This window comes from Bombina bombina, chromosome 11 (genome assembly GCF_027579735.1).
Source record: "Bombina bombina isolate aBomBom1 chromosome 11, aBomBom1.pri, whole genome shotgun sequence".
Lineage (NCBI taxonomy): Eukaryota > Metazoa > Chordata > Amphibia > Anura > Bombinatoridae > Bombina > Bombina bombina.
The window spans coordinates 60,888,273-60,915,594 of record NC_069509.1 but is presented as its reverse complement, the minus strand read 5'-3'; the positions used below and the strand labels follow the sequence as shown (position 1 = coordinate 60,915,594).

At 39.5% G+C, this 27,322-nt stretch overlaps 2 protein-coding genes across 2 annotated transcripts in view; one reads left to right on the top strand and one right to left on the bottom strand.

Moving 5' to 3' along the window:
• The window catches only part of SYNGR3 (synaptogyrin 3), a 398,922-nt gene that overhangs the window by 232,135 nt on the left and 139,465 nt on the right, over positions 1-27,322 (top strand). The window lies entirely within an intron of this gene.
• Positions 15,207-27,322, bottom strand: part of ZNF598 (zinc finger protein 598, E3 ubiquitin ligase) — a 69,808-nt gene continuing 57,692 nt past the window's right edge. The window contains exon 13 of the mRNA XM_053694487.1: positions 15,207-16,254. Coding sequence (XP_053550462.1) covers positions 15,904-16,254 — 351 coding nt within the window. The 3' untranslated portion in view covers positions 15,207-15,903. The remainder of the gene's footprint in view (positions 16,255-27,322) is intronic.

Genomic DNA, 27,322 nt, shown 5'->3' with positions numbered 1-27,322 from the left:
TTGTATTGAAAAAATAGATAGAAGAACCCTACTAACAAAGAAACAAAAGGAACCAGATAATACACAAATCAGCACAATTAAAGTACCATTTATTACTGAATATAATGCCAATTATAAATTAACAGAGAAAATTATGAAGAAACACTGGCATATTTTAAAACAAGACAAAATACTAGGACCTCTAATTAATGAAAGACCCCATTTTATCTACAGAAGAGCAAATAACCTGAAAAACAAGTTGGCCCCCACTACTATAAAGAAAAAACGAAATAACGATAGGGACTTAAAAGGAAACGAAATAAAAGGTTTTTTTCCTTGTTTTATCTGCAAATCATGTAGACATTCACAGAAAAGAAAAACAATTATTTCTAATACAAATAAAAAAGAATTTAAAATCCTTGATTGTATTAGATGTACAGATACCAATACGGTATATGTAATTCAGTGCAAATGTGGTCAGCAATACGTAGGAGAGTCGGAAAGACCCCTACGGGAAAGAATCAGAGAACACATTTTATCTATCGAAAACATGGACAAAGAAAGAAATAAGGACCTACCGGTTCCTAAACACTTTAAACAATGTAATGGAGGTAACTTAAAATGTTTTCAATATACGGGGATAGCTAAACTGCCCAAACAAACAAGAGGAGGGGATGTACACAATAAGCTGCTGCAACTAGAGAGTAAATGGATTTTTAATCTTGATACATTACACCCTCAGGGCCTTAATCTAGAAATCGAATTAGGAAGCTTTTTCAAATAATAAATCTATACAAAGAATTTTTTATGAATTTTTTTATGAATTTTTTACAAATGTTTTTAAGATAATAGTGTTTCTTCCATCATATTAAATTTTTATAAAAACTTTTACAAATTTTTTTTTATTTTTATTCTTTCAAAGTGGCTTATATTACATGATCTCTTTTTTCATTTAAATTATCAAATAGTTTATATCAAATATATATTTTTAATATTTTTAACTATAATATCATTTTTAAAAACAGCTTCTGTAATATATCTTTTATAATACCACTCTCTCAGGTCCGTTATGAATTGATAATATGTTTTTCACCATTTAATAATCAATTATTAAACTTTTGAATAATCAATTGTTAATTGATCCAAAATTATGTATCTTGTTTTTATAAACCTTTCCATAAGCTCTCCCTTTTTAAATATATTTGCTTAGAAACACATCACTAAAATGTAAAACGTTTTTTTCTATTGCAAAGTAAACGATATGTACAGCAAACACAAACTGAACAAATATATCAACTAATTATGAATTCAATTAGTATGGACAACCAGATATAAAAGGACCCCATCAGTATCATCCGGTATGGTTTGACAAAGGCTCTAAGGAGCTGAAACGCGTTACCAATACACAGATGATACATTGAGGACGCTGCTAAGGAAAGTCAGGTTTCAATCCGGGATACAACTCGCCAACGTCACTTCCCGCACTTGTGGGCGTGTCTTAGGATTGACACGGGTCTTTGTGTTTGGCGCTACCCCTAAACTGACGAGCATTTGCAGCGGTTTCAAATAAGGTACTTTCTTCTGCTCTGACATTGTTTCTAAAGCACAAGTACGATTCATAAAGGAATAACCCAAAAAGGCTATTTGTTTCTGAGAAATATCACAGACGGACATTGGAGTTTGGAGTAATAACTTTTCTCTCTCTTTTCCTATCATATGCCGACTTATTGTTAACACTGCTAACTCAGATTCCGAGACAAGAGAGGATCACTCTAAACATATATACATATGCTTAAGTCCAATTATAAGCATACAATTTGATGAACTGTTTCTAATGAGAAGTTTTTTAAAATTACCTTGCACAAGGTCACTTTAAGGCATTTAAGGCTTCTTTTAGACACTTTTCAGATACATTTTTAGATAGTGTATTAGATTTTAATTTTATCTTAGTATTAGATTGTCTAACTATATATATTTTAACCAGAATTATCGTTATTTATTTAGCACTCAGATTGGTACCAATAGGGAGAAGTTAGATTTTAACATTGTTCATGTGTATTTTGCCTACATTTTTTCGTATAAATTAGCAGTTATTATTTCAAATAAATTTATTGATTGTACAAAATCTTTTTTGTATTTATTGTGAATTTCATATTATCGGTACTTTATGGACTGTTTGTTTTAAATATTTAAAAATAAGAAAATTTATGAACCTAAATAGATAAATAAAAAGCCATTATTAAAAAGATCTATTGCCATTTGTGTTTCACACAATATTGGCGCACACATATATACCCACTTTTTGCACCTCTGATCATTATCAGGCTTAGGGATTGCCTGTTTTTTATGTGTAGCCCAGATCTTGTCTAGCGCATTTTTTTCATAATTTCCTTCAATAAATTGTAGCTCTCTTAGCCAGAGTAGAAATAGCTCCTTTTACTTTAGGCACCATGCGCCAAGAATCTTTGATGGATTCAGCAACAGGAAACATCTTTTTAAATACAGGATACGGGGAGAAAGGAATCCCTGGCTTCTCCCACTCCTGTGAGATAATCTCCGTCACACGGTCTGGAACAGAAAAAAAAAAACATCCAGAGGAGGAACATCATAGTATTTATTAAGTTTACTTGACTTCTTAGGGTTGACCACGACAGAAGTATCGGAGACGTCCAAAGTAGCCAATACCTCCTTTAACAGTACACGGTGTTCAAGCTTAAAATCTGAAGTTTACTTCTTCAGTATCAGAAGAAGGAATACTGTCCGAATCTGAGATTTCACCCTCAGAGGCTACCAATGTATCCTCATCAGACTTATGAAGGAGGGCAACCTGCATAGCAGTAGGTAGAACAGAAACCTTACTATCTGAATGTCTAATTTTTCTCTTGCGTTTTCCCAGCATAGGAAAAGCAGATGTTGCTGCAAATACCGAAAAAGATACCTGTGCAGCAAAATCTGCAGGCAAATAAACTCCTCCTAGGTGGCTGAGAGGAACTGTAGGGCACTGTATGTGACGCCATAGAGGCTTGGGACGTTGAGGAGAAAGCTGTGGCATTGCCTGAACAGCATCATCCTGAGAGACATTGGGCTAAGAGGGCAACAATTTATCTTTATATTGAAGTGTTCTAGCTAAGCATGCAGCACAGAATTGCATAGGCAAAACAATTTGTGCCTCAAGGCATAACAAGCATTTGTCAAAAGACACAGTCTTGGTCCATGTCCTTAATACTAAATAAGAAATTCCCCAAATTGTAAAAATGTTTTAAATACACTGTCACTTTAAGAATTGTTAATACCACAACCGCTTAATGTTATGCAAAAATTCTTTAAAATAATAAACCAATCAGGGCCCCTACACCTCAGGGGCCCTGATTGGTTTATTATTTTAAAGAATTTTTGCCCTACCGTAACATATACACAATTTAGGTGCCAGAAGTCTCTAAAACGATCATATAGTAGATCGACACTGAAGAGACTGAAATTCAATGATGTCGCTCAGCTTCGTGAATATCCGACAGCAGAGAGAAGTCACATGATTGGCAGAGAGAGGAAACTACGCAGCAAGTAAAAGGTGTGCATTTCCCTCTGCCTACAAAACTGGAGCATAATTTACACAAACGCTCAAGCAGTCTGTCAGCCTTTTCTAGCTAAGCAAGCAAAGAAAACCAACTGCCAAATTTTACGATTATACATAAATCCCTGTATAAAACATAAGCGACACACATACTAAAAGTATTTCAACAAAATTAGCCCAAAGAGGAAAAACGTCCCAATAAAGGGAAGATTAACCCCTAGTCTCAACATACATAATGTGCCTGCCCACTGCCAAAAAAAAATCCTGTATAAAAGAGTTTAAAAAATGTCCCCATCTACTGCATATGACATATTCTTCTGAAGTGCAAGTCTCCAAGACCTAGAAGGCAAAAGCACTTACCTGCAGTCTAGCTGTCCGACAGGAAGACTGCTCACAAGGCATGAAAGGACAAATACTCCTTACAGAGACCTGTGGAAAAAGAAAGAACAGAGTAACCAACTCTGGCTTTCTGTACCATAAGTAGCAATGTGTTAAGAAACAAAGCAAGGACTACCTCACAACATCCTAACTGCTTAAAAGTCACCACTACTCTACTGAAGAGATTGACATGGACTCAGCTAAACCCAAATCCTTGCTTGCAGGGAAAAGTACCAGAAAAAGGAATTCATTTCTTCAGACACCAAACTTCACCTCCTCCATTGACAGAGGCAAAGAGAATGACTGGGGATTATGGGTAGGGGAGTGACACTTAACAGCTTTGCTGTGGTGCTCTTTGCCTCCTCCTGCTGGCCAGGAGTGATATTCCCACTAGTAATTAAATGACGTTGTGGACTCTTCATATCTTAGGAAAGAAAACAAACTTGTGGCTTTAAAGGGACAGTCAACACCAGAATTTTTGTTGTTTAAATAGATAGATAATCCCTTTATTACCCATTCCCCAGTTTTGCATAAACAGTTATAATACACTTTTTACCTTGTATCTAAGCCTCTGCAAACTGCCCCCTTGTTTCAGTTCTTTTGACAGACTTGCATTATAGTCAATCAGTGCTCACTCCAGGATAACTTCACGTGCATGAGCTTAATATTATCTATATGAAACACATGAACTAACACCCTCTAGTGGTAAAAAAAAAAAAACTGTCAAAATGCTTTCAGATTAGAGGTGGCCTTCAAGGTCTAAGAAATTAGCATATGAACCTCCTAGATTTAGCTTTCAACTAAGAATACCAAAAGAAAAAAGCAAAATTGGTGATACAAGTAAATTGGAAAGTTGTTTATTTTGGACTTGACTTTCCCTTTAAGCATTGTCTAACAATGTCCACTTAAAGGGACATAAGTCAACTTTTGTGATTAAGATAGAGCATTTATAGGGGATTTAAGTTTGCTTCAATTATTACATTTACTTTGTTCTTTTTGTATCCATTGTTGAAAGAAACATACCGGGAGCTTCCTGCTGATTGGTGGCTACACACAGGCCTCTTCTCACTAGCTCCCAGAAGTGCATTGTTGCTCTGGCGCAGACTATAGCCTAGTTTCTATTGCTGCTGTAAATTGATCCAACATAAAACATATCCATAGACTTTAAGAAAGATGCTTTTTGTTATAACAATTTACAACAGCAATGGAATTAAGCTGATAACAATTTATGCTTACCTGATAAATTATTTTCTTTCTTGCCAGTGAGATTCCACAAATTCATTCATTACCTATTGGGAAATACTTTACCTGGCCACCAGGAGGCATCAAAGACACACCAAGGCTTTACATATTCCTCCCACTTCCCCTACACTCAGTAGTTCAAGCTAAGAAAGAGTAAAAGTAGAGAGCTACAAGGGGTATTGAGATACCAAAAGACTGCTGCCACTACATAAATTCAGAGTAGGTTTGTGGACTCTCACTGCCAAGAATAGGAAGGGAAAGTTAGTCCTAAGAACTTGGCACCACCACTTGAAGAACCCTTCTCCCATAAAACGCCTCTGCTGAGTCAAAAACATAAAATGAGTATAAATTTTTGTGAAAGTATGCAATGAGGACCAAGCAGCAGCCTTATAAATCTGTTCAACTGATACTTCATCCCTGAAGCCCAGGAAGAAGACACTTCACGGGTAGAAAGCGCCATAATTCAAGATGGAGGCTGCTGGCCCACTTCTATATACATTAATAAAAACAGAGAAGCGCTCAACCTGGGAACAAACAACAGCATAATAGCTTGTTCTATGGCTAGTTAAAACACAAGAAGCAGCCTCTTTTTGCTCAACATGTGCCTTCCACAGAGAAGAACTTGCACGTAGCATATCAGTCTGACCCTGACTTAACAGGGTAGCCCAGCCCCGAAATACCAGGAAATCCCTCTCTGAACGAAAGAAACAGCAAAATGAGGCCCACACTAGGCCAAAACATTTGCTGTTTCTCTCGTTCAGAGAGGGATTTCCTGGTATTTCAGGACTGGACTGTTTAGTCAGGATCAGACTGATATACTACAGGAAAGTTCTTCTCTGTGAAAGGTACATGTTTTTCAAAAAGGGGCTGCTTCTTGGGTGGTAACTAGCCATAGAACAAGCTATTATGCTATGGTTCGTTCCAAGGTTGAGCGCTTCTCTCTATTTATTTACCACTACTATATACGCCATGCGAATCAAACTTCTGAGCCAAAAGGATAGAGTAACAGCAGTGGCCTTCTGCCCTTTTCACTTACCAGAATGCAAGACAAACGAGGATGATTGACGAAACTCCTTGGTAGCATGAAGGTAGAACTTTAGAGCTCTAGCCACATCCAAATTATGTAACAACCTCTCCTTAGGAGGAGGAAGATTTGAGTAAAGGGACGGAACAACAATTTCCTGATTAATATTGTGAGTTGAAACAAACTTAGGTAAAAACCCCATCTTTGTTTGCAGAATAGCTTTATCCGTGTGAAAGATCAGGTAAGGCGGGTCACATTGAAGAGCAGATGATTCAGACACTCTACGAGCAGAAGAGATAGCTAACAAAAACAAAAAACTTTCCAAGTTAAAAGTTTAATATTAATAGAATGCACAGGCTCAAACTGAGCCAGTTGAAGAACTCTTAGAACAAGACTGAGACTTCATGGAGGAGCAACAGGTCTATTTCTAGCCAAAGCTTGAACAAAAGACTGAACACACCTGGCAATTGAGCCAACTTCTTATGTAACAAAACAGAAAGGGCAGATATCTGAACCTTAAGAGAACTAGCCGACATACCCTTCCTTCTCTAAACCGTCCTGAAAAAAATAGAAGGATATGCAGGGTCTTCACCTTGTGCCAGGGGAAATCCCGGTCCACACACACACACCAAGACATATAAGTTCTCCACATTTTGTGGTAAATACACCTGGTGACAGGCTTTCTGGCCTGAACAAAAAGATATCAACCGTAGCATGAAGGTAGCATGAAGGTAGAACTTTAGAGCTCTAGCCACATCCAAATTATGTAACAACCTCTCCTTAGGAGGAGGAAGATTTGAGTAAAGGGACGGAACAACAATTTCCTGATTAATATTGTGAGTTGAAACAAACTTAGGTAAAAACCCCATCTTTGTTTGCAGAATAGCTTTATCCGTGTGAAAGATCAGGTAAGGCGGGTCACATTGAAGAGCAGATGATTCAGACACTCTACGAGCAGAAGAGATAGCTAACAAAAACAAAAAACTTTCCAAGTTAAAAGTTTAATATTAATAGAATGCACAGGCTCAAACTGAGCCAGTTGAAGAACTCTTAGAACAAGACTGAGACTTCATGGAGGAGCAACAGGTCTATTTCTAGCCAAAGCTTGAACAAAAGACTGAACACACCTGGCAACTGAGCCAACTTCTTATGTAACAAAACAGAAAGGGCAGATATCTGAACCTTAAGAGAACTAGCCGACATACCCTTCCTTCTCTAAACCGTCCTGAAAAAAATAGAAGGATATGCAGGGTCTTCACCTTGTGCCAGGGGAAATCCCGGTCCACACACACACACCAAGACATATAAGTTCTCCACATTTTGTGGTAAATACACCTGGTGACAGGCTTTCTGGCCTGAACAAAAAGATATCAACCGTCTGAGAATCCTGTTCGAGACAAAACTAAGCGTTTATTCTCTAACCCATCAGCCTCAGAGAATCTAGGTTTTGATAAAAGAATGGACCCTGTGCCAGAAGGTCTGGCCTCTGAGGTAACCTCCACAGAGGAGATTACTAGATCTGCATACCAGAGCCAGCATGAATGCTGAAGTTCTCTCCCGTTTGATTCGACCTATGACTCGAAGGAAGGACGACAATTGGAGGGAAAAAAAAGATACACTAGATTGAAGTGCCATAGAGCTACTAAAGCATCCACAAACTCCGCCTGACAATCCCTTGACCTCAATCCGTATCTTGGCAGTTTGGCATTCAGATGAGAAGCCATCAAAATTTATCTCCGGACACCCCCACCTGCAGGTGATCTCGTCAAACACCACCTGGTTTAAACGACCATTCCCCAGAGTGCAGAGCTTGACTGCTTAGAAAATCTACTTCCCAATTGTCCACGCCTGGAATTTGAATAGCTGAAATTTAACATTGGAAAGTCTCTGCCCACTGAAAGATACAAGAGACTTCTGTCATTGCCAAGGAACTGCAAATTCTGCCCTGGTGATTGATATAAGCCATTGTCGTAATGTTGTCCGACTGGAGTCTTATAAACCGGACATAACGTAACTGAGGCCATGCTTGTAGCACATTGAAGATAGCTCTTAATTCTAGAATGTTGATAGGTAGACTCACTTCCTCTAAACGGCAGATCCCCCCTGGACCTTGAGAGCACCTAACCTGTCAAACTCACATTCATAGTTAGAATCTCCCAAAAAGGGGTAGGAAACATCTGCCCTGGATTACGGTTTCCTGAGATAGCCACCAGGAAAGAGATTCTAGTCACAGGGTCTAGACAGATTACTTGAGGCAGGTCCGAGTAATCTCGGTTCCATTGACTGAGCATACATAATTGTATGTCTCAGATGAAAGCGAGAAAACTGAAAAGCATCCAAAGCCGCGGAAACACACTCTCCAGATTCACCTTGCAGTCATGAGATAGAAGATACCACAGAAGTCTCTCAGTTTGCTAAATGAGAAGATGGCGCTTGAACCAAGATATCAATCAAGTAAAGCGCCACAGAAATCACCTGCAGTCTGACTACTGCAAGAAGCGCTCCTAGGACCTTTGTGAAAATCTTTTGAGCATAGCTAAACCAAAAGGAAGAGCTATGAACTGATATCGATTGTCCAGGAAGGCAAAATGTAGGAATTTAGAATTATGCTTGTGGATGGGAATATGCATTCTTTAAATCAATGGTGGTCATAAAATGACCCTCCTGGACCAGAGAAAGAATAGACCTGATGGTTTCCAGCTTGAAGGTAGGAACCCTCAAAAATTTGTTTAAACACTTCAGATCCAGAATTGGACAGAAAGTTTGTTCCTTTTTGGGAACTATAAACAGGTTGGAACAGAGTCCTTTTCTCCCCATCTCTGCGAGAGGAAATAGAACGATAACTCCCATGGATACTAGATCCTCTACACAACAGAGGAAAGCCGCCATTTTTTCTGGCCTCCCCAAAACGTTAGAGAGTAGAAACCTTCCCCTTGAGGGATGAGCACAAAACCCTATTTTGTATCCCTTGGAAACAATGTCCAGAACCCACAGGTGCTGCACGGACTGAGCCCATACTTCCTGAAAATGAGATAATCTACTCACTACTTGAACCAAGCTCAGGACGGGGGCTGACCATTCATGTCGATTTGTTGTCAGAAGGGTCGACTTTTTGGGCTGCTTGCTCTTGCCCCACAGTGGGTTCGGCTTCCAGGTGCTTCTGGGAGGATCCAATTTGTTCCTCAGACCTGTTCTTACGAAAGGAATGAAAATGGCCCCCCAGCATGACTCTTAGATTTACCGCCAGTAACAGTAGAAATGATGGAGTCCAATCCTGGGCCAAATAAGGTCTTACCCTTAAAGGCCAGAGATAAGTCTCTATTTAGACACCATGTCCGCTGACCAGGACTTTAGCCAGAGAGCTCTACCGGCAAGTACCGCAAGGACAGAGGTCTTCGCATTTAGCTGAATATGGATAATTGAGTCACAAATAAATTAATTTACTGTTTTTAGAGCCCTAATCCGATCCTGAATATCCTCCAGTGGCAACTCCACCAAAATAACTTCAGATAAGGAAACACACCAAAAGTAAGCAGCTCCAGCCACCGCTGCAATACTTACAGCAGGCTGAAAACCCAAACCCATCTTAATTGAAATCCTTCCTTAGGAATCCTTCCAATTTTCTATCCATAGGATCCTTAAATAAAATACTATCTTCTAGGGGAATAGTAGTACGTTTCACCAGAGTGGAAATGGCCCCATCTACCTTAGGGACTGTAGTCCACATTTATAAATGAGAAGCTGGAATCTGAAACATTTTCTTAAAATGTTTGAAAAGACAAAAAAGGAACACCATGCTTCTCCCAATGAAGGTACTGGGAACACGTCAGGGTTTTTAAGCTTAGGCCTATACACCATGTCCAGCTTCTATATCTGTCTTTCCTCAGCTAATTTAGACTCAGGGACATCTAGAGTGGACAATACCTCTTTAAATCTTATGCACCTGCGGTATTTACTTAGAGGAGATGAATTTCAGATTTAAAATTGAATTTTTCTACCGAGGAATCAGAGGATACAATCTACCCTTCAGAGCCAGCCGAGGAATCTTTTAGAAAGTTGAGCATGATTGATCATTGTATTTTCCAGTGAGCTACTGGACTTAACCCCAGAAGAGCCAAGTTTAACTTTCCTCTTCTGTTTACCTGCAATAGGCATATTGCTCAAGAAAGCCATAACTGCTGACTGTAATTAGGCTGCAAAATCCTGATGGAAGGCACATACACAAGAAGTAGTCTGAGGAACCGGGCCACAGGGTACAGTTGGTGTAGAAATTTGCTGTACTACAGGCATATCCAGGCTGTTAGATATCCGAGATGTCTCAGTGTTAGTAGTGATAGGAACATAGGCATCAGGGTATTATGTTCCCCAAAATGAGAACACAGGACAGTTGTAAGGCAAGAATTACATAACAGTGCAGGGGGACATACGGTGCTCAATTTGCAGAGCATACATTTGGTGGAATCAATCAATGGAGCAGGACCTATATCGTCCTGACTAAGATCAGAGTCCTCAATATTCCCCAGTATAGCTTGTCCCAATTAGTACAAATACAAATGTTAAATCTAGAATATCAAATATCCTCTAGCCCACCACAATCGCCCTGTTGTGTCTCCATTGGAGGGGAGTGACTAGTCGAGGCCAAGTCAAATCGAAGGCGCCGCTATGCATAAAGAATCCGTGGCCGCTGTTGCATTTCAGCTTCACTAAATGCTTGACCCCACCGGGAACATAATAGCCCAGATCTCCTTTCACTGTATACCTCCACCAGAAGGTAATTGCATAACCTGGCTATAAGCACTTTTGACAGGGATTCCAACAATAAAGAGTACCCCTTGCCAAAGTCAAAGTCTCAATGTAGGCAACAAGCCATATAGAGTGCCCCAGGAAGGGTTTAAGACTTACCATGTTGAAGTCTTCTTCCAGCCTGGTGTCCTGCATTACAGATTAACTCAGTGTTACTCTGTATGGAAAGGAAGAATGGCTCAGAATGCTGAAAAAGGGTATGGGGAACTTCCCTATGACCACCAGCAGCCAAAATACTCGACCAAGAGAATTACATGGTCTCTAGCAGCTCCCCTGCCATCTCTTGTAGGAAACAATCCATTTGAAGACAAAACTTCAATCTTCAGTCAACCACCTCGGTCTGCCAACCTCCATGATACGAGGGAAAGAACTACTAGGATAGGGGAAGTGGTAGGGATATGTAAAGCCTTGTTGGGGTGACTTTACCTGCTCCCGGTGGCCAGGTGAAGTATTTGCCAATAGGTAATGAATGAATTTGTGGACTCTCACTGCCATTAGATAGAAATGTTTCATTTTTTTTTATATGCAAGCAATGGTACAGTAATATGATACATTAGAGCATTGTAATTTTTGCACTTTTATGTCACTTAAAAGAAAAACTGCTCTAATGCTCAGCTTTTTTTTTTTTAATATCCATACACAGCATTTATCAACAAAACTGGATTTTTGAACAAAAAAAAAAACAAAAAAACAACAACAACTCCAAAATATATTTTTAATATTTTGTTTTTTTCCACTGGAATTTGAAAGGAAGATCACAATGGTTTGTAGTGAATGTGATATATAATATAGCACCTTACCGATTTAATCCTTTCCCTGCTGAAGAATTCTGCATCAATGCTAGCTGAGTCATTAATAGATAAAAAGGGCAGTGGGGTACTACCCAGAAATAAAGGACAGCATAAACTTCCAAATTTAAAGGGACAGTGTAGTCAAAAACAAAAATACTATAAAAGTTTGCTATTGACACTTCTTAAAAATGAGAATAAACTTTCATACGTTAGCAGTCTGGCCGTAATGCACACTCTACACAGTCTGCACTTATGCTACTGTTCCTAGTTAGTTATAAGTATTTGTCGATCCCCCTTTACCTTCTCCCTCCCCCCCCAACCTAACAATGCTGAGGATTTTTTACCTTACTTAAGCCATGGGTCGCATAAAAAATAAATTAGGGGAACACCTAGAGGAAACTTCAATGGTGTTCGATGGCACCCTGGGGGCCGAAACTGTGCAAGTTAACACGAGGGTGCTAGATGTATACGGGAATCACTCATTTAACATTAGCTCAATCTGTGGAGTTCTTTACACCTCCTATCTGGACCAATGTCACTTATATTGATTTACCTACTAGGAGTATAACTGAACAACCTAATCTTAGAGGTCTGGTAGGCGAGGAAGCTGGGAAGCTAATAGAGTAGACCTTTGTTTTGAAGAGATATATATATATATATATATATTGGAAGTCATTTGTATTCTGTGAAAAATGGCTTACACGCCAACTATGTATAATTCTGAAATGTACAATACTGTCAAACTGGATAGATGTTAGCAAGTTTGTTAATCTATGTTCATTGCCATCCTGTGAACCTTTTTTCTATGTATGGTATGATCTTCCTAAAAATAAAAAATAAAATTAAAAAATAAGGAGCTGCAGACACACCGGCAGCTGAAATTTACATTCCCTGCACTGTGAATTTAAACCTTTTAGCTCTGCACATAACATGAACTATGTGCAGAGCTTATAGGGTTAAATTCAAAGAGCAGGGAGTGTACATTTCAGCAGCCGGTGTGTCAACTGCTCTTAATTTCTTTTACAACCCATGAAGCAAGTTTTAAAAAAAATTGTTGGTATTGCCAGGTTGAGGGTGTGGGTGTGAAGGGGGACTAACAAATACTTATCCCTGCCAGTGATGTAGACTGCACTTATAACTACAGATATTAGCAAAAGAGCAGGCTGTGGCTGGGTGGGGGGTTATTATGGCTGGAATGCAAAGTTGATATAAGGAATGCTAAAATAATAAAGTTTATTCTCATTTTCAACTACTTTAGCAGCAAATTTTGAATAAGTGTCAAAGGAGATTGTGTGTGTGTGTATACATACACTATAATATATATATATACACACACACATACATATACACATATTGTTTATTAAATTATAGTATGTGGTTTTACTACACTGTCACTTTAATCTTGTAAACATATCTAAAACAATTTTAACACACAAAGTACTGCAAATAAAATGCCCGTAGCCATATTATGAAGGTGAATGTTGGAGAATCACAAATGGACACAAAATATATTATTTTGGAAATTATTTCCAGGCGACAATGCCTCTTTAAAGTGATTATATAGCCAGTAGTTATTTGGAAGTACATAAAATGTAACAAAATGTACAAGTGGAAAAGGAAAATTCATTTTTTTTCTCTTCAACGCATAAATATTTTATTGGGTCATTCTTTTACCTTTATATTTGTGTACTGACTCTGGATCCATTGCAGGTATGAACACATGCACCTGCAGTTAAAGTGATAGTAAATCCTAGAGTTTGTGAAACTCTAGGATTTACCAATGCAACAAATAAAGGGGACTATCAGTCATGAAGTATAAAAAAAGTTTCTTTATTTGTCCGCATTTGTTGCGCGCCTCAGGCTGCCCATGGCAGAACGCTATTTTATCACTGAGGTGAGTTTAGCCAATAGCGTGCTAGATATCAAGCATAATGCTAGCTGGCCCGCATGGCTTTTGGCTAAGAGGTGTAAACATCACCTCATTGAAAAATAGCGTTCTGCTGCGGCACTCAGCGCTGCAAACCCTGCAGACAAATAAAAGGAACTCTCATCATTAAAGTATTTTATACTTCATGACTGAAAGTCCACTTTGTTGCATTGGTAAATCCTAGCGTTTCATAAACCATAGGATTTACTATCTCTTTAACAGAGAGGCTATATGCAATTAAGTCCTGTGTGCTTTTTTAGGACAGTGATGAACAATTTAAAGCATCATTTGAAATGCATAACACTTATGTTGTTTTAAGACATTAGCTGTTAAAAATGAATTTTATTTTGCCACTTTTATTTCACTATAAAATGAAAATATCATACCATTAAATCCTTTGCAGGGAAACTGTTGGCAAGGTACAGGTGGCAAGCAATAACGTAAGATTAATTATCAGAGGCAGTTTACAAAAGTATCTCACAAACATAAAAAAAAAAATCTTACTCCAATGGATGATCAAATATGCCTCAACATAAAACTGTTCCAATTCAAGTAGAATTCAAAATGACGTTGCAACCTAAATAGGGTGTGGGGCACATTGTGTGGTTTCCAAATAAGAACTGGATTTATTTTGAGGGGAAGACAATTTTATTTTTGGTTGAAAGAATGGAGAAGTGGCAAATTGTTCATTTTGAGAATGCAGGCCTTAATTTCCATACTGTTGAATATTATCTTTGTTAACAATACACCAATCAATTACAAAAATAAATTAAGTGTTTAAAGTACAGTCTCACGGCAAGATTTCAGTGCAAAAAACTGAGGCCTTATTATCATAGTTAAGCAAGCAAATAATGAGACTTATCCTTGCTAGTGAGCTAACATGCACACTTTTTTCCCTTTACATTTTCATAAAAAGCCAGTCTGAGATAGATAGAATATATATATATATATATATATATATATATATATATATATATATATATATATATATATATATAAAAATCTATATATATATATATATATATATATATATATATATATATATATCTATATATATATATATATATATATAAATATAAATCTATATATATATATATAAATATAAATCTATATATATATATATAAATATATATATATATAAATCTATATATATATATATATATATATATATAAATCTATATATATATATATAAATATAAATCTATATATATATATATAAATCTATATATATATATATAAATCTATATATATATATATATATATAAATCTATATATATATATATAAATATAAATCTATATATATATATATATATAAATCTATATATATATATATAAATCTATATATATATATATATAAATATAAATCTATATATATATATATAAATCTATATATATATATATATATATATATATATATATATAAATCTATATATATATATATATATAAATCTATATATATATATATAAATATAAATCTATATATATATATATATATATACACACACACACACATCTATCTATACCTATCTTACTAATATAGTTTCCCTGAATGTAGATAATTGTAATTATTTAAAACAGTGGAAATAATATGATATGTAGCTAAGACATAGTGACCATAGGGCTATAACAGATCATCTCAACTGGCAGCAAATTTTGTCAGGGTATACTGAAAAAGCAAAAAGTTGCTCATATTTATACAATTAAAAAAAAAAAAACAGGGTTGAAACGTTCTGATTTTACGCCAGCCCTTGCTGATTTTCTTGTAGTTTGAATGACAGGCAAAATTTGGAACATGCTTTTGCGCTTGGTTTATCTAAATAAAATGTTGTAATTGTCCACATTAGTTATACAAAACAGATATTTTAAATTATAATATTAAAGCCTTTACCATACTGTACTGGTTCGAGTGCCAAGGCCAGGAGCCCGATACGAAGACTTGCACAGCAAGCTGTAAGTGACACCAGCATGGCACTTTTTCTTTTTACAAATGTACAGACTCTTACACACAAAGGAGGTTTTGTCCTCCTGTTTGGCCTCTGCCCACATTGTATTCTGTTATAATTTTGCTTCCCTACAACCATCTAGCAAACAACCGGTTTGCTCACATAAGCGCTTACAACTGACATAACTGGAATATTTAAACTCTTCCTACAAAGTGCAAACTGATACTAATAATAAACCAGGGGAGCTAACTGATAATCCTGCTAAGTGACTGCAGCGACGGGAAATCGTCGTCTTCTAGGTGCAATGTTTTATGTGCTGTAACGTCCCTGGGGGACAAAACCTGGCTGCAGCTAGGGCAGGTGTAGTAGTTCAGATCAAGAGAGTTTGAGTCTGTTTTCCATGCACCTTTTTTGTTCTTTTTGGATTTATTGGAAGTTTGTTTTTCTTCAGCACAGAAATGTTGGTGTGCGGACAGCAGCTCTTGTTGTTTGGACGTGTCTGGGAGAAGCACCAGTAGTTCATTGAAGATGGTTTTGAAGTTGTCCCCAAGCAACTGTCTGCAACTTTTGTAATACTCTGTTGCGGATATCAGCCCCTATACAAAAAACAAAACATACAAAAAGCATTTCAAATACATCTGATAAACACAAACCATCAAACTACTTTCTAGGTTACAATAGACAGAACTATAAGCTCAACTGGCAATTTATGTTATGCAAATGACAAATACAAACATTTTATGGGAGGAATGGCTGATAAATTGTTAATTCTCTACTAGAAAAATATAGCGTTCTGCAAAAACACATAAATAAATTGATATAAATATTATATAGAAATGTGCATTATGATAGATCTGGCACTGAAATAAGCTGTATGCCGCATTTTTGGAATTAGTTTCACTAACTAACAACAAATGCAAAAATAGGTTTTGCAATATTTGAGACGAATTGGTATATAGCGACTCAAAGATTAGTGTTGTATCTATAAGTGTGTTATAGGACCAGATTAGGCTTAGGCTATATGATATAACGTTAAATAAAGAGGTTCTTATTAGAACAGATAATTAAAAAAAAAAAACAAAAAAAAAAAAAACGAGGTTTATACTTACCTGATAAATTTATTTATTTCTTGACACTGAGTCCACTGATCGCCATCAATTATTGTTGGGAATATCACTCCTGGCCAGCAGGAGGAGGCAAAGAGCACCACAGCAAAGCTGTAAAATATCACTCCCCTACCCACAATCCCCCAGTCATTCGATCAAAGGGAGAGAAAGGAAGTAACACAAGGTGCAGAGGTGCCTGAGGTTTAGATAAAAAGAAACTGAATACAGGGCGGGCCGTGGACTCACCGTATCAAGAAATAGATAAAACAGAATTTATGTTTACCTGATAAATTTCTTTCTCCTACGGTGTGTCCGGTCCACGGCTTCATCCTTACTTGTGGGATATTCTCATTCCCTACAGGAAGTGGCAAAGAGAGCACAACAGCAGAGCTGTCCATATAGCTCCCCCTCTAGCTCCGCCCCCCAGTCATTCGACCGACGGTCAGGAGAAAAAGGAGAACCATAGGGTGCAGTGGTGACTGTAGTGTACAAAAACAAAAATTTTAAACCTTACTAAAAGCCAGGGCGGGCCGTGGACTACACACACCGTAGGAGAAAGAAAGATATCAGGTAAACATAAATTCTGTTTTCTCCTACATTGGTGTGTCCGGTCCACGGCTTCCTTACTTGTGGGAACCAATACCAAAGCTTTAGGACACGGATGAAGGGAGGGAGCAAGTCAGGTAACCTAAACGGAAGGCACCACTGCTTGTAAAACCTGTCTCCCAAAAATAGCCTCCGAAGAAGCATAAGTATCGAATTTGTAAAATTTGGCAAAAGTATGCAGTGAAGACCAAGTCACTGCCTTACAGATCTGTTCAACAGAAGCCTCGTTCTTGAAAGCCCATTCGTTCAGGAGGCTGCCGTCCAGCAGTCTCATAAGCCAATCGGATGATGCTTTTTAGCCAGTAGGAAAGAGAGGTAGCAGTAGCTTTCTGACCTCTTCTCTTACCGGAATAGACGACAAACAAAGAAGATGTCTGTCTGAAATCCTTTGTTGCTTCTAGATAGAATTTTAAAGCACAAACCACATCTAGATTGTGTAACAAACGTTCCTTTTTAGAAACTGGATTAGGACACAGAGAAGGAACAACTATTTCCTGGTTAATATTCCTATTGGAAGAAAACCAGGCTTGGTACGTAAAACTACCTTATCTGTATGAAACACCAGATAGGGTGAATTACACTGCAAAGCAGACAATTCAGAAACTCTTCTAGCAGAAGAAATAGCAACCAAAAACAAAAAATTTTCCAAGATAGTAACTTAATATCTATGGAAGGTAAAGGTTCAAAAGGAACCCCATGAAGAACTGAAAGAACTAAATTTAGACTCCATGGAGGAGTCACAGGTCTGTAGACAGGCTTGATTCTGACTAACGCCTGTACGAACGCCTGAACATCTGGCACGGCTGCCAGACGTTTGTGCAACAAGACAGACGGAACAGATATCTGTCCTTTTAAAGAACTAGCTAACAGACCTTTCTCCAATCCCTCCTGGAGAAAGGAAAGAATCCTTGGAATCCTAATTTTACTCCATGAGTAACCCTTGGATTTGCACCAATAGAGATATTTCTGCCATATCTTATGGTAAATTCTCCTGGTTACAGGCTTTCTAGCCTGAACCAGAGTATCTATAACTGATTCCGAAAACCCACGCTTAGCTAGAATCAAGCGTTCAATCTCCAAGCAGTCAGTTGCAGAGAAACTAGGTTTGGATGTTCGAATGGACCTTGTACTAGAAGGTCCTGTCTCAAAGGTAGCTTCCATGGTGGAGCCGATGACATGTTCACCAGGTCTGCATACCAAGCCCTGCGTGGCCACGCAGGAGCTATTAGAATTACCGAAGCCTTCTCCTGTTTGATCCTGGCTACTAGCCTGGGGAGGAGAATAGATGGAACGACCAAGGCGCCACTAAGGCATCTACCAATGTCGCCTTGGGATCCCTGGACCTGGACCCGTAGCGTGGAACCTTGGAGTTCTGACTTGACGCCATCAGATCCAGATCTGGAATGCCCCATAGTTAAGTTAACTGGGCAAAAACCTCCGGGTGAAGTTCCCACACCCCCGGATGGAAAGTCTGACGACTCAGATAATCCGCCTCCCAGTTGTCTACTCCTGGGATGTGAATTGCAGATAGATGGCAGGAATGATCCTCCGCCCATTTGATGATCTTGGATACTTCTCTCATCGCCAGGGAACTCTTTGTTCCTCCTTGATGATTGATGTACGCTACAGTCGCCATGATGTCCGACTGAAATCTTATGAATTTGGCCTCCGCTAGTTGAGGCCAAGCCAGGAGCGCATTGAATATCGCTCTCATTTCCCAAATGTTTATCGGGAGAAGAGATTCTTCCCGAGACCATAGACCCTGAGCTTTCAGGGAGTCCCAGACCGCGCCCCATCCTAAGAGACTGGCGTCGGTCGTGACAATGATCCACTCTGGTCTGCGGAAACTCATTCCCTGAGACAGGTGATCCTGAGAAAACCACCAGAGGAGCGAGTCTCTGGTTTCCTGGTCCATTTGTATCTGGGGAGACAAATCTGCATAATCCCCATTCCACTGCTTGAGCATGCACAGTTGCAATGGTCTTTAGATGAATTCTGGCAAAAGGGACTATGTCCATTGCCGCAACTATTAGACCGATAACCTCCATGCACTGAGCCACAGAAGGCTGAGGAATGGCATGAAGAACTCGAAAAGCATTTGAAAGTTTTGACTTCCTGACCTCCGTCAGAAAGATTTTCATTTCTACCCAGTATATTATTGTTCCCAGGAAGGGAACCCTTGTGACCGGGGACAAAGAACTTTTTTCTACGTTCACCTACCACCCGTGAGACCTTGGAAAGGCTAGAACAATATCCGTATGAGCCTTCGCTTTGTGGAAGGACGACGCCTGAATTAAGATGTCGTCTAGGTAAGGTGCTACCGCAATGCCCCTTGGCCTTAGCACTGCTAGAAGGGATCCTAACACCTTTGTAAAAATTCTTGGAGCAGTGGCCAATCCGAAGGGAAGAGCCACAAACTGATAATGCTTGTCCAGGAAGGCGAACCTTAGGAACTGATGGTGAACTTTGTGGATCGGAATATGCAGGTATGCATCCTTTAGGTCCACGGTAGTCATATATTGACCCTCCTGGATCATTGGTAAAATTGTTCGAATTGTTTCCATTTTGAATGATGGAACTCTGAGGAATATGTTTAGGATCTTTAAGTCCAGAATTGGCCTGAAAGTTCCCTCCTTTTGGGAACTACAAACAGGTTTGAGAAAAACCCAGTCCTTGTTCTGCTTTTGGAACTGGGTGTATCACTGGTCTAAAGACAAGCGAGACATATGAAACCTTCCCTTTGGAGGAAGGTCCTTGAATTCTAGGAGATACCATCTCTAAAGCCCAGGGGTCTAGGACAAGCCAAGCCTGAGCAAAGAGAGAGAGAGCCTGCCCCCTACCAGATCCGGTCCCGTATCAGGGGCTATCCTTTCATGCTGATTTGGTAGCAGCAGCAGGCTTCTTGGCCTTCTTGGCCTGTTTCCCCTTGTTCCAGCCTTGCAATGGTTTCCATGCTGGTTTGGGCTGGGAAGTGTTACCCTCTTGTCTAGAGGCTGTAGAGCTAGGAGCCGGTCCGTTCCTGAAATTGCGAAAGGAACGAAAATTAGACTTATTTTTTGCTTTGAAAGGTCTATCCTGTGGAAGGGCATGGCCCTTTCCCCCAGTGATGTCTGAAATAATCTCTTTCAATTCTGGCCCGAAGAGGGTCTTACTCTTGAAAGGAATAGTAAGCAATTTTGTTTTGGACGACACATCCGCCGACCAAGATTTTAGCCAAAGCGCCCTGCGCGCCACTATTGCAAAACCTGAATTTTTCGCCGCTAATTTAGTTAATTGAAAAGCGGCATCTAAAATAAAGGAATTAGCCAACTTCAGTGCGTGAATTCTGTCCATGACTTCATCATATGGAGTCTCCTTCTGGAGCAAATTTTCTAGTTCATCGAACCAAAAAGACGCCGCCGTGGTGACAGGAATAATGCACGAAATTGGTTGAAGAAGGAAACCTTGCTGAACAAAATTTTTTATTAAGCAACCCTTCTAATTTTTTATCCATAGGATCTTTGAAAGCGCAATTGTCCTCTATTGGAATAGTTGTGCGCTTAGCCAACGTTGAAACTGCCCCCTCTACCTTAGGGACCGTCTTGCCATGCGTCCCTTCTGGGGTCAATAATGGGGAACATTTTCTTAAATATAGGAGGGGGAACAAAAGGAACACCTGGCTTCTCCCACTCCTTAGTCACTATATCCGCCATCTTAGGTATCGGAAACACATCAGTGTGTACTGGGACCTCTAGGAAATTGTCCATTTTACACAATTTTTCTGGGATCACCAAAGGATCACAATCAGCTAGGACCTCCTTAAGTAGGGCGCGGAGGTGTTCTAGCTTAAATTTAAATGTTATAGTATCAGGCTCTGCCTGCTGAGAAACTTTTCCTGTCAGAAATTTCTCCCTCAGACAGGCCCTCCCTCACCGCCAAGTCAGCTTGATGTGAGGGCACTACAGATAAATTATCCTCTGTGTCTGCTTGCTCATTCTCTGTGTTTAAAACTAAGCAATCACGCTTCCTAGGAAAGGCTGGCAGTTCGGATAAAAAAATGCTAATTGTTGCATAGTAATCGCAATTGGTGCGCTAGATGTACTGGGCATCGCCTGCGCGGGCATAGCTGGTGTTGACACAGAAGGAGAGGAAAGCAAGCTATCTTCACTACCTTCAGCTAAAGAATCATCTTGGGCTATATTTTTAAGTGTGATTGTACTGTCCTTAAGCTGGTTGGACGCTATGGCACACTGCACACAAATTTAATGGGGGAACCACCTTGGCCTTTGGACATACAGAACATAGTCTATCTGAAGATTCAGACATGTTTGACAGGCTTAAACAGAACTACAATGCAATAAAAATTATTTTTGACAAAAACGTTACTGTCTCTTTAAATAATAAAAGAGCACACATTATTACTGAAACATCAAAAAAACATGAAATAAACATCCGATTTTAATGAAATTTTCACCACAGAGCCTTAATGCTTTAAAAAGATTGCACACAAATTTTCAGACCAATTAACCCCTTAATGCCCAAACCGGAGCTAATAACAGTTATTAACAGGTTAACACACTACAGTACTAGCCCCAGCTTCTCCTGTAGCCTTTACCTTTCTTAGGGATTATTTTAGTAGGAAATGAGTCCTTTCTGATGCCCCACATGAAGCTGCATGGACTGCCTAGGCAAAATCAACTGCGCAATTGAGGCCTGAAAATGAGGCCTCCTCCCTCTTCATTCCAGAGTGGAGGGGCCTTACTGACTAGATTTAGGTGTCCAAATAAGTGCCAGGCCGAAATTAAACCCCAAAAGTGTTTTAATGTCTGAAAAAACACCCTATTTATAGTGAAATACATGCTGAAAAGCAATCGATTTTAAAGCCCACAATAGTGTCAACCAGCATAGAGCCCTAAATATAAGCCATCATTTTATACAGAGTCTAAGAAACATGGCTTACCTATCCCATAAGGGAAAACTGACAGTCTTTTAGCATTACTTGGTCTTGTTAGAAAAGTGACTGATCATACCTGAAGCAGATAAGCCTGCAAACTGTTCCCCCCAACTGAAGTTCTCTGGTTTCAACAGTCCTGCGTGAGAACAGCAATGGAGTTTAGTTACTGGTGCTAAAATCATACTCCTCTTTAACAGAAATCTTCTTCATTTTCTGTTGCAGAGAAAATAGTACAAACCGGCACTATTTTAAAATAAACTCTTGATAGAAGAAATAAAAAACTACAACTAACACCACATACTCTTTACCATCCCCGTGGAGATGCTACTTGTACAGAGCGGCAAAGAGAATGACTGGGGGGTGGAGCTAGAGGGGGAGCTATATGGACAGCTCTGCTGTTGTGCTCTCTTTGCCACTTCCTGTAGGGAATGAGAATATCCCACAAGTAAGGATGAAGCCGTGGACCGGACACACCAATGTAGGAGAAATCAGGTAAGCATAAATTTTGTTTTCTTTCTAATGACATGGCGAGTCCAAGGATCATCATCAATTACTGTTGGGAACCAATACCCAAGCCAGAGGACACAGATAAGAGAGGGACAAGACAGGAACCTAAACAGAAGGCACCACTGCTTGAAGAACCTTTCTCCCAAAAGAAGCCTCAGCCGAGGCAAAAGTATCATATTTATAGAATTTGGAAAAAGTGTGCAAAGATGACCAAGTTGCAGCCTTGCCAATCAGATCCACAGAAGCTTCATTTTTGAACGCCCAGGAAGAAGCAACAGCCCTAACGGAATGAGCCGAAAACTCTCTCTCGGGAGGCTGTTATCCAGCAGCTTCATATGCAAATCATATGATACTCTTCAGCCAAAAAGTAAAGTAGCTGTAGCTTTCTGACCCTTGCGTTTCCTGAGAAAAACACAAAGAAGAAGACTGACGACAGTCCCTAGTCGCCTGCAGGTAAAACTAAAGCACAGACCACGTCCAAATTGTGCAGAAGTCTTTCCTTCTGAGAAGAAGGATTAGTACATAAGGAAGGAACAACAATCTCCTGAAAAAAGTTCCAATCTGAACAACCTTAGGAAGAAATCCTAATTTAGTATGTAAAAACTACCTTATCTGAATGAAAATAAGATAAGGAAACTCAAACTGTAATTTTGAGAGCTCTCCGAGCAGAAGAAATAGCAACAAGAAATAAAACTTTACAAGATAACGACTTAATATCTAAGGAAAGCATAGGCTCAAACTGAGCCCCTTGAAAACTAAATTCAGACTCCATGGAGGAGTAACTGGTATGAACACAGGCCTGATCCTGCCCAAGGCCTGACAACATGATTGTACATCTGGGACATCAGCCAGATGTTAGTGTAACAAAATAGACTAAGACAAATATGACCCCTCACGGAACTGGACTATAAACCTTTCTCCAAACCCTCCTGGAGAAAAAACAAAATTCTAGGAATCCTAACTCTACTCCATGAGTAGTCCATGTATTCACACCAATAGAGATATTTATGATAAATTTTTCTAGCGACAGGCTTACGAGCCAGAATTATGGTTTCAATGACTGAGCCAGAAAAACCCCGCTTGGATAATATTAAGCGTTCAATCTCAAAGAAACCAGATCTGAGAGAAGGAAGGGTCGTTGATTAGAAGGTCCTTCCTCAACTGAAGTCTCCAAGGTGGCAGAAATGACATGTCCACCAGATTTGCATACCAAATCCTGCGGAGCCGGTGCTATGAGGATCACTGATGTCCTCTCCTGCTTGATTCGAGCAATGACCCGAGGAAGAAAAGCCAACGGAGGGAAAAAAAAAAAAAAAAAAAAAAAAAAAAAAGAAGGACTCCCCCGGATGAAAAGTCTGCCTGCTCAAAAAAAAAAAATCTGTCTCCCAGTTGTCCACCCCTGGGCTGTGGATCCCCGACAAACAGCAAGAATGAGCCACCGCCCATTAAAATATTTTTGACCCCTCTATCATCGCCAAGGAACTTCCTCGTTCCTCCCCGACGATTGATGAAAGTCACTGACATTATTTTGTTAGACTAGAACCTGAGAAACTGGACCAAGGCTAACTGAGGCCAGGCGAACATTGTAAATCGCTCTCAGTTCCAGAATGTTTATAAGAAGAACAGACTCTGGCTGAATCCAAACCTCCTAAGCCCTTAGAGAGCTCCAGACTGCTCCCCACCCTAGAAGGCTGGCGTCTGTAGTCACAATCACCCAAGATAGTCTGCGAAAGCAGGTTCCCTGGGATAGATAATACAGAGACAACACCATTGAAGAGAATCCCTTGTCTCCTGCTCCAGTAGTAATCGAGGAGACAAATCTGTATAATCTCTGATCCATTGCCAGAGCATGCTTCAATGCAGAGATCTGAGATGAAACCGAGCAAACGGGATGATGTTCATTGCCGCCACCATCAGCCCGAATACCTCCTTGCACTGAGCCACTGAAAGCCAAGGAATGGATTGAATGACTAGACAAGTATCGATACTCTAAATTCCTGACATTCTGTCAGAAAAACCTTCATTGATATGTAATCAATTCTGGTTACTTAGAAAGGTACTCTTGTGAATGGGACTGAGGAACTCTTATCCAAATTTATATTCCACCCGTTAGATCGCGGGAAGGATAACACCATGTCTATGTGACATCTTACTTGCTGTAAGGATGGCGCCTGGACCAGGATGTCGTCTACAGCGCCACTGCAATGCCCCGAAAACTGAAGCACTGCCAACAGAGATCCCAGAGCCCTTGTGAAAACTCTAAGAGCTGTGGCAAGACTGAAAAGTAAGAACCACAAACTGAAAGCATTTGTCCAGAAAGGCAAACCTTAGAATCTTGAGACGATTCCTGAGAATGGCATATGAAGGTACGCATCCTTTAAATCCAGTGTTGACATAAATTGACCCTCTTGGATCAAGGGAAGAATAGAACGAATAGATTCCATCTTGAAAGATGGTACACTAAGAAATTTGTTTAGACTCTTGAGATCTAAAAGTGGTCTGAAGGTTCCCTCAACTGATTGGGACAAAAAAAACAGACCCTGTACGCGTAGTGGAACAGGAACAATCACTCCCAGGTCTGAGAGGTCTCCTACGCAGTGTAAGAACTCTTCATGATTAACTGCAGATCAGATAAAAAGGAGAGAACAGAAACCTGCCTCTGGGAGGAAAACTATTTGATCTCTGATTATTGTCCCTGGAACACTATTTTCTATTGCACAGGGATCCTGAACATCTCAAACCCAAGCCTGAGCGAAGACGGGGATTCTGTCCTCTACAAGATCCGGTCCCGGATCAGAGGCATGTCCTTCACGCTGTGTTTGATTCAACAGCAGGCTATTTGATTTTTTTTTTTTTTTGTTGAAATTCTTTAAATCAAAAAGATATTTTCATCAAGCCAGATCCCAACAAGGTCTTCCCCCCCTTGTAAGGAAATCGCTAAAAGCTTAAACTTAGAGCATACATCCGTAGAACAAGGTTCTAACCATAAAGCTCTGTAAGCTGTAACAGAGAACCCTGAAACCTATGCTCCCAGTTTGATAACTTGAAGGGAAGAATTCGAAATAAAGGAATTAGCCAACTCGAAAGCTTTTATCCTATCCTGAATCTTTATCCAGGGGAGTTTCGGACTAGTAGCATCAGACAACGCATCAGACCAATATGCTGTCGCACTAGTGACAGTAGCAAAGTACACAGCTGGTTGCCATTGAAAGCCCTGGGGTACATTCCTTTTCTAATTCTTGTCCATATGACCTTTGAACCCAACTATCCTCTAAGGGTATCATAGTTCTCTTAGCTAAGCTGGAAACTACTCCTTCCACCCTAGTGAATGTTTGCCCAGCCTCCTTAGCTAAGCCGGCTATGGAAAACATCCAATTAAATATAGGGAATGCGGTTCCTTTCATTCCTAATAACTTACTGGATGCACTGGGATAGATAACACCGGTATTGTTGGGGTCGTCCAGGGTAGCTAAAACCTCCTAAAGTAACAAATGGAGGTGATCAAGCTAACCCCCCCCCCCCCCCCCAGAGAAAAACAAAAAAACCTCAGGATCAAATAAATATATTATTCCATCTGAGTCTGAGAATTCTCTTTCAGATAATCCCGAAGAATCTTCCTCTTCCCTATAACAGGGAAGAAACAGTTGGGATAGCAACTACTAAATCAATCACCCTAACTGATTGAAATGAATTCCTCTAATAATGTTTTCTACCTTTAATGTATGAAAAGCAAAGTAATTCCAAATGGAGTGTTAGAGGAAGCGCAGGGCACTGCATGTGGGCCATAACATTATGTGGGACACTATAGGAGAAATTTGTGGCATAGATTGACCATAGTCAACAGACTCCCCAAACAGTACATAAACCTTAGAAGAAGGTTCAAAAAATAAAGATTTTTTTTTTGTAATAAAAATTGACACAAAACATTACTGTCTCTTTAAATTAAATCCTAAAACACAAAGGATGGATTAAACAAACAAACAGTGAAATTCTTGTAATAAAGATTAACAGATAAAAACGTTACTGTCTCTTTAAATTTTATCCTTGTGTGCAGAGAAGTGCTTAGACTAGCACGCAAACATAGAAACACCAACTGAAACCTCAGTTAAAACTTGCTGAGGCGCCCTCCTAATACTCATAAACCCTTAGAACTTCATGTACCTAAGAAGGACATGCCTTAGATTATAAACCAATCCGGAGCGCAGCTGTAGCGCTATCCGGACCCACCGAAGTGAAAACATCGAGTATTGAGTTAGAAAGGAATAAGAACCTCCCAGAAACCGCTCTAACTTCCGATGAACGGTCCCAAACATAACTCCGCCCTTCGTGGGCGTGATAACTCACATTTCAGAGACTGTAGAGTAGTTAACACTCAGAGATAGAAAATTGCGCTGCTAAAAAACGGCGCCAAACTTAACCCCGCCCTTTGTGGGCGTAACAATACATGCTCTCCCGGTCGCCATCATTATCTTAGAGATAGACTACCGGGAGAAGTTACTGAACCCGTCTTTG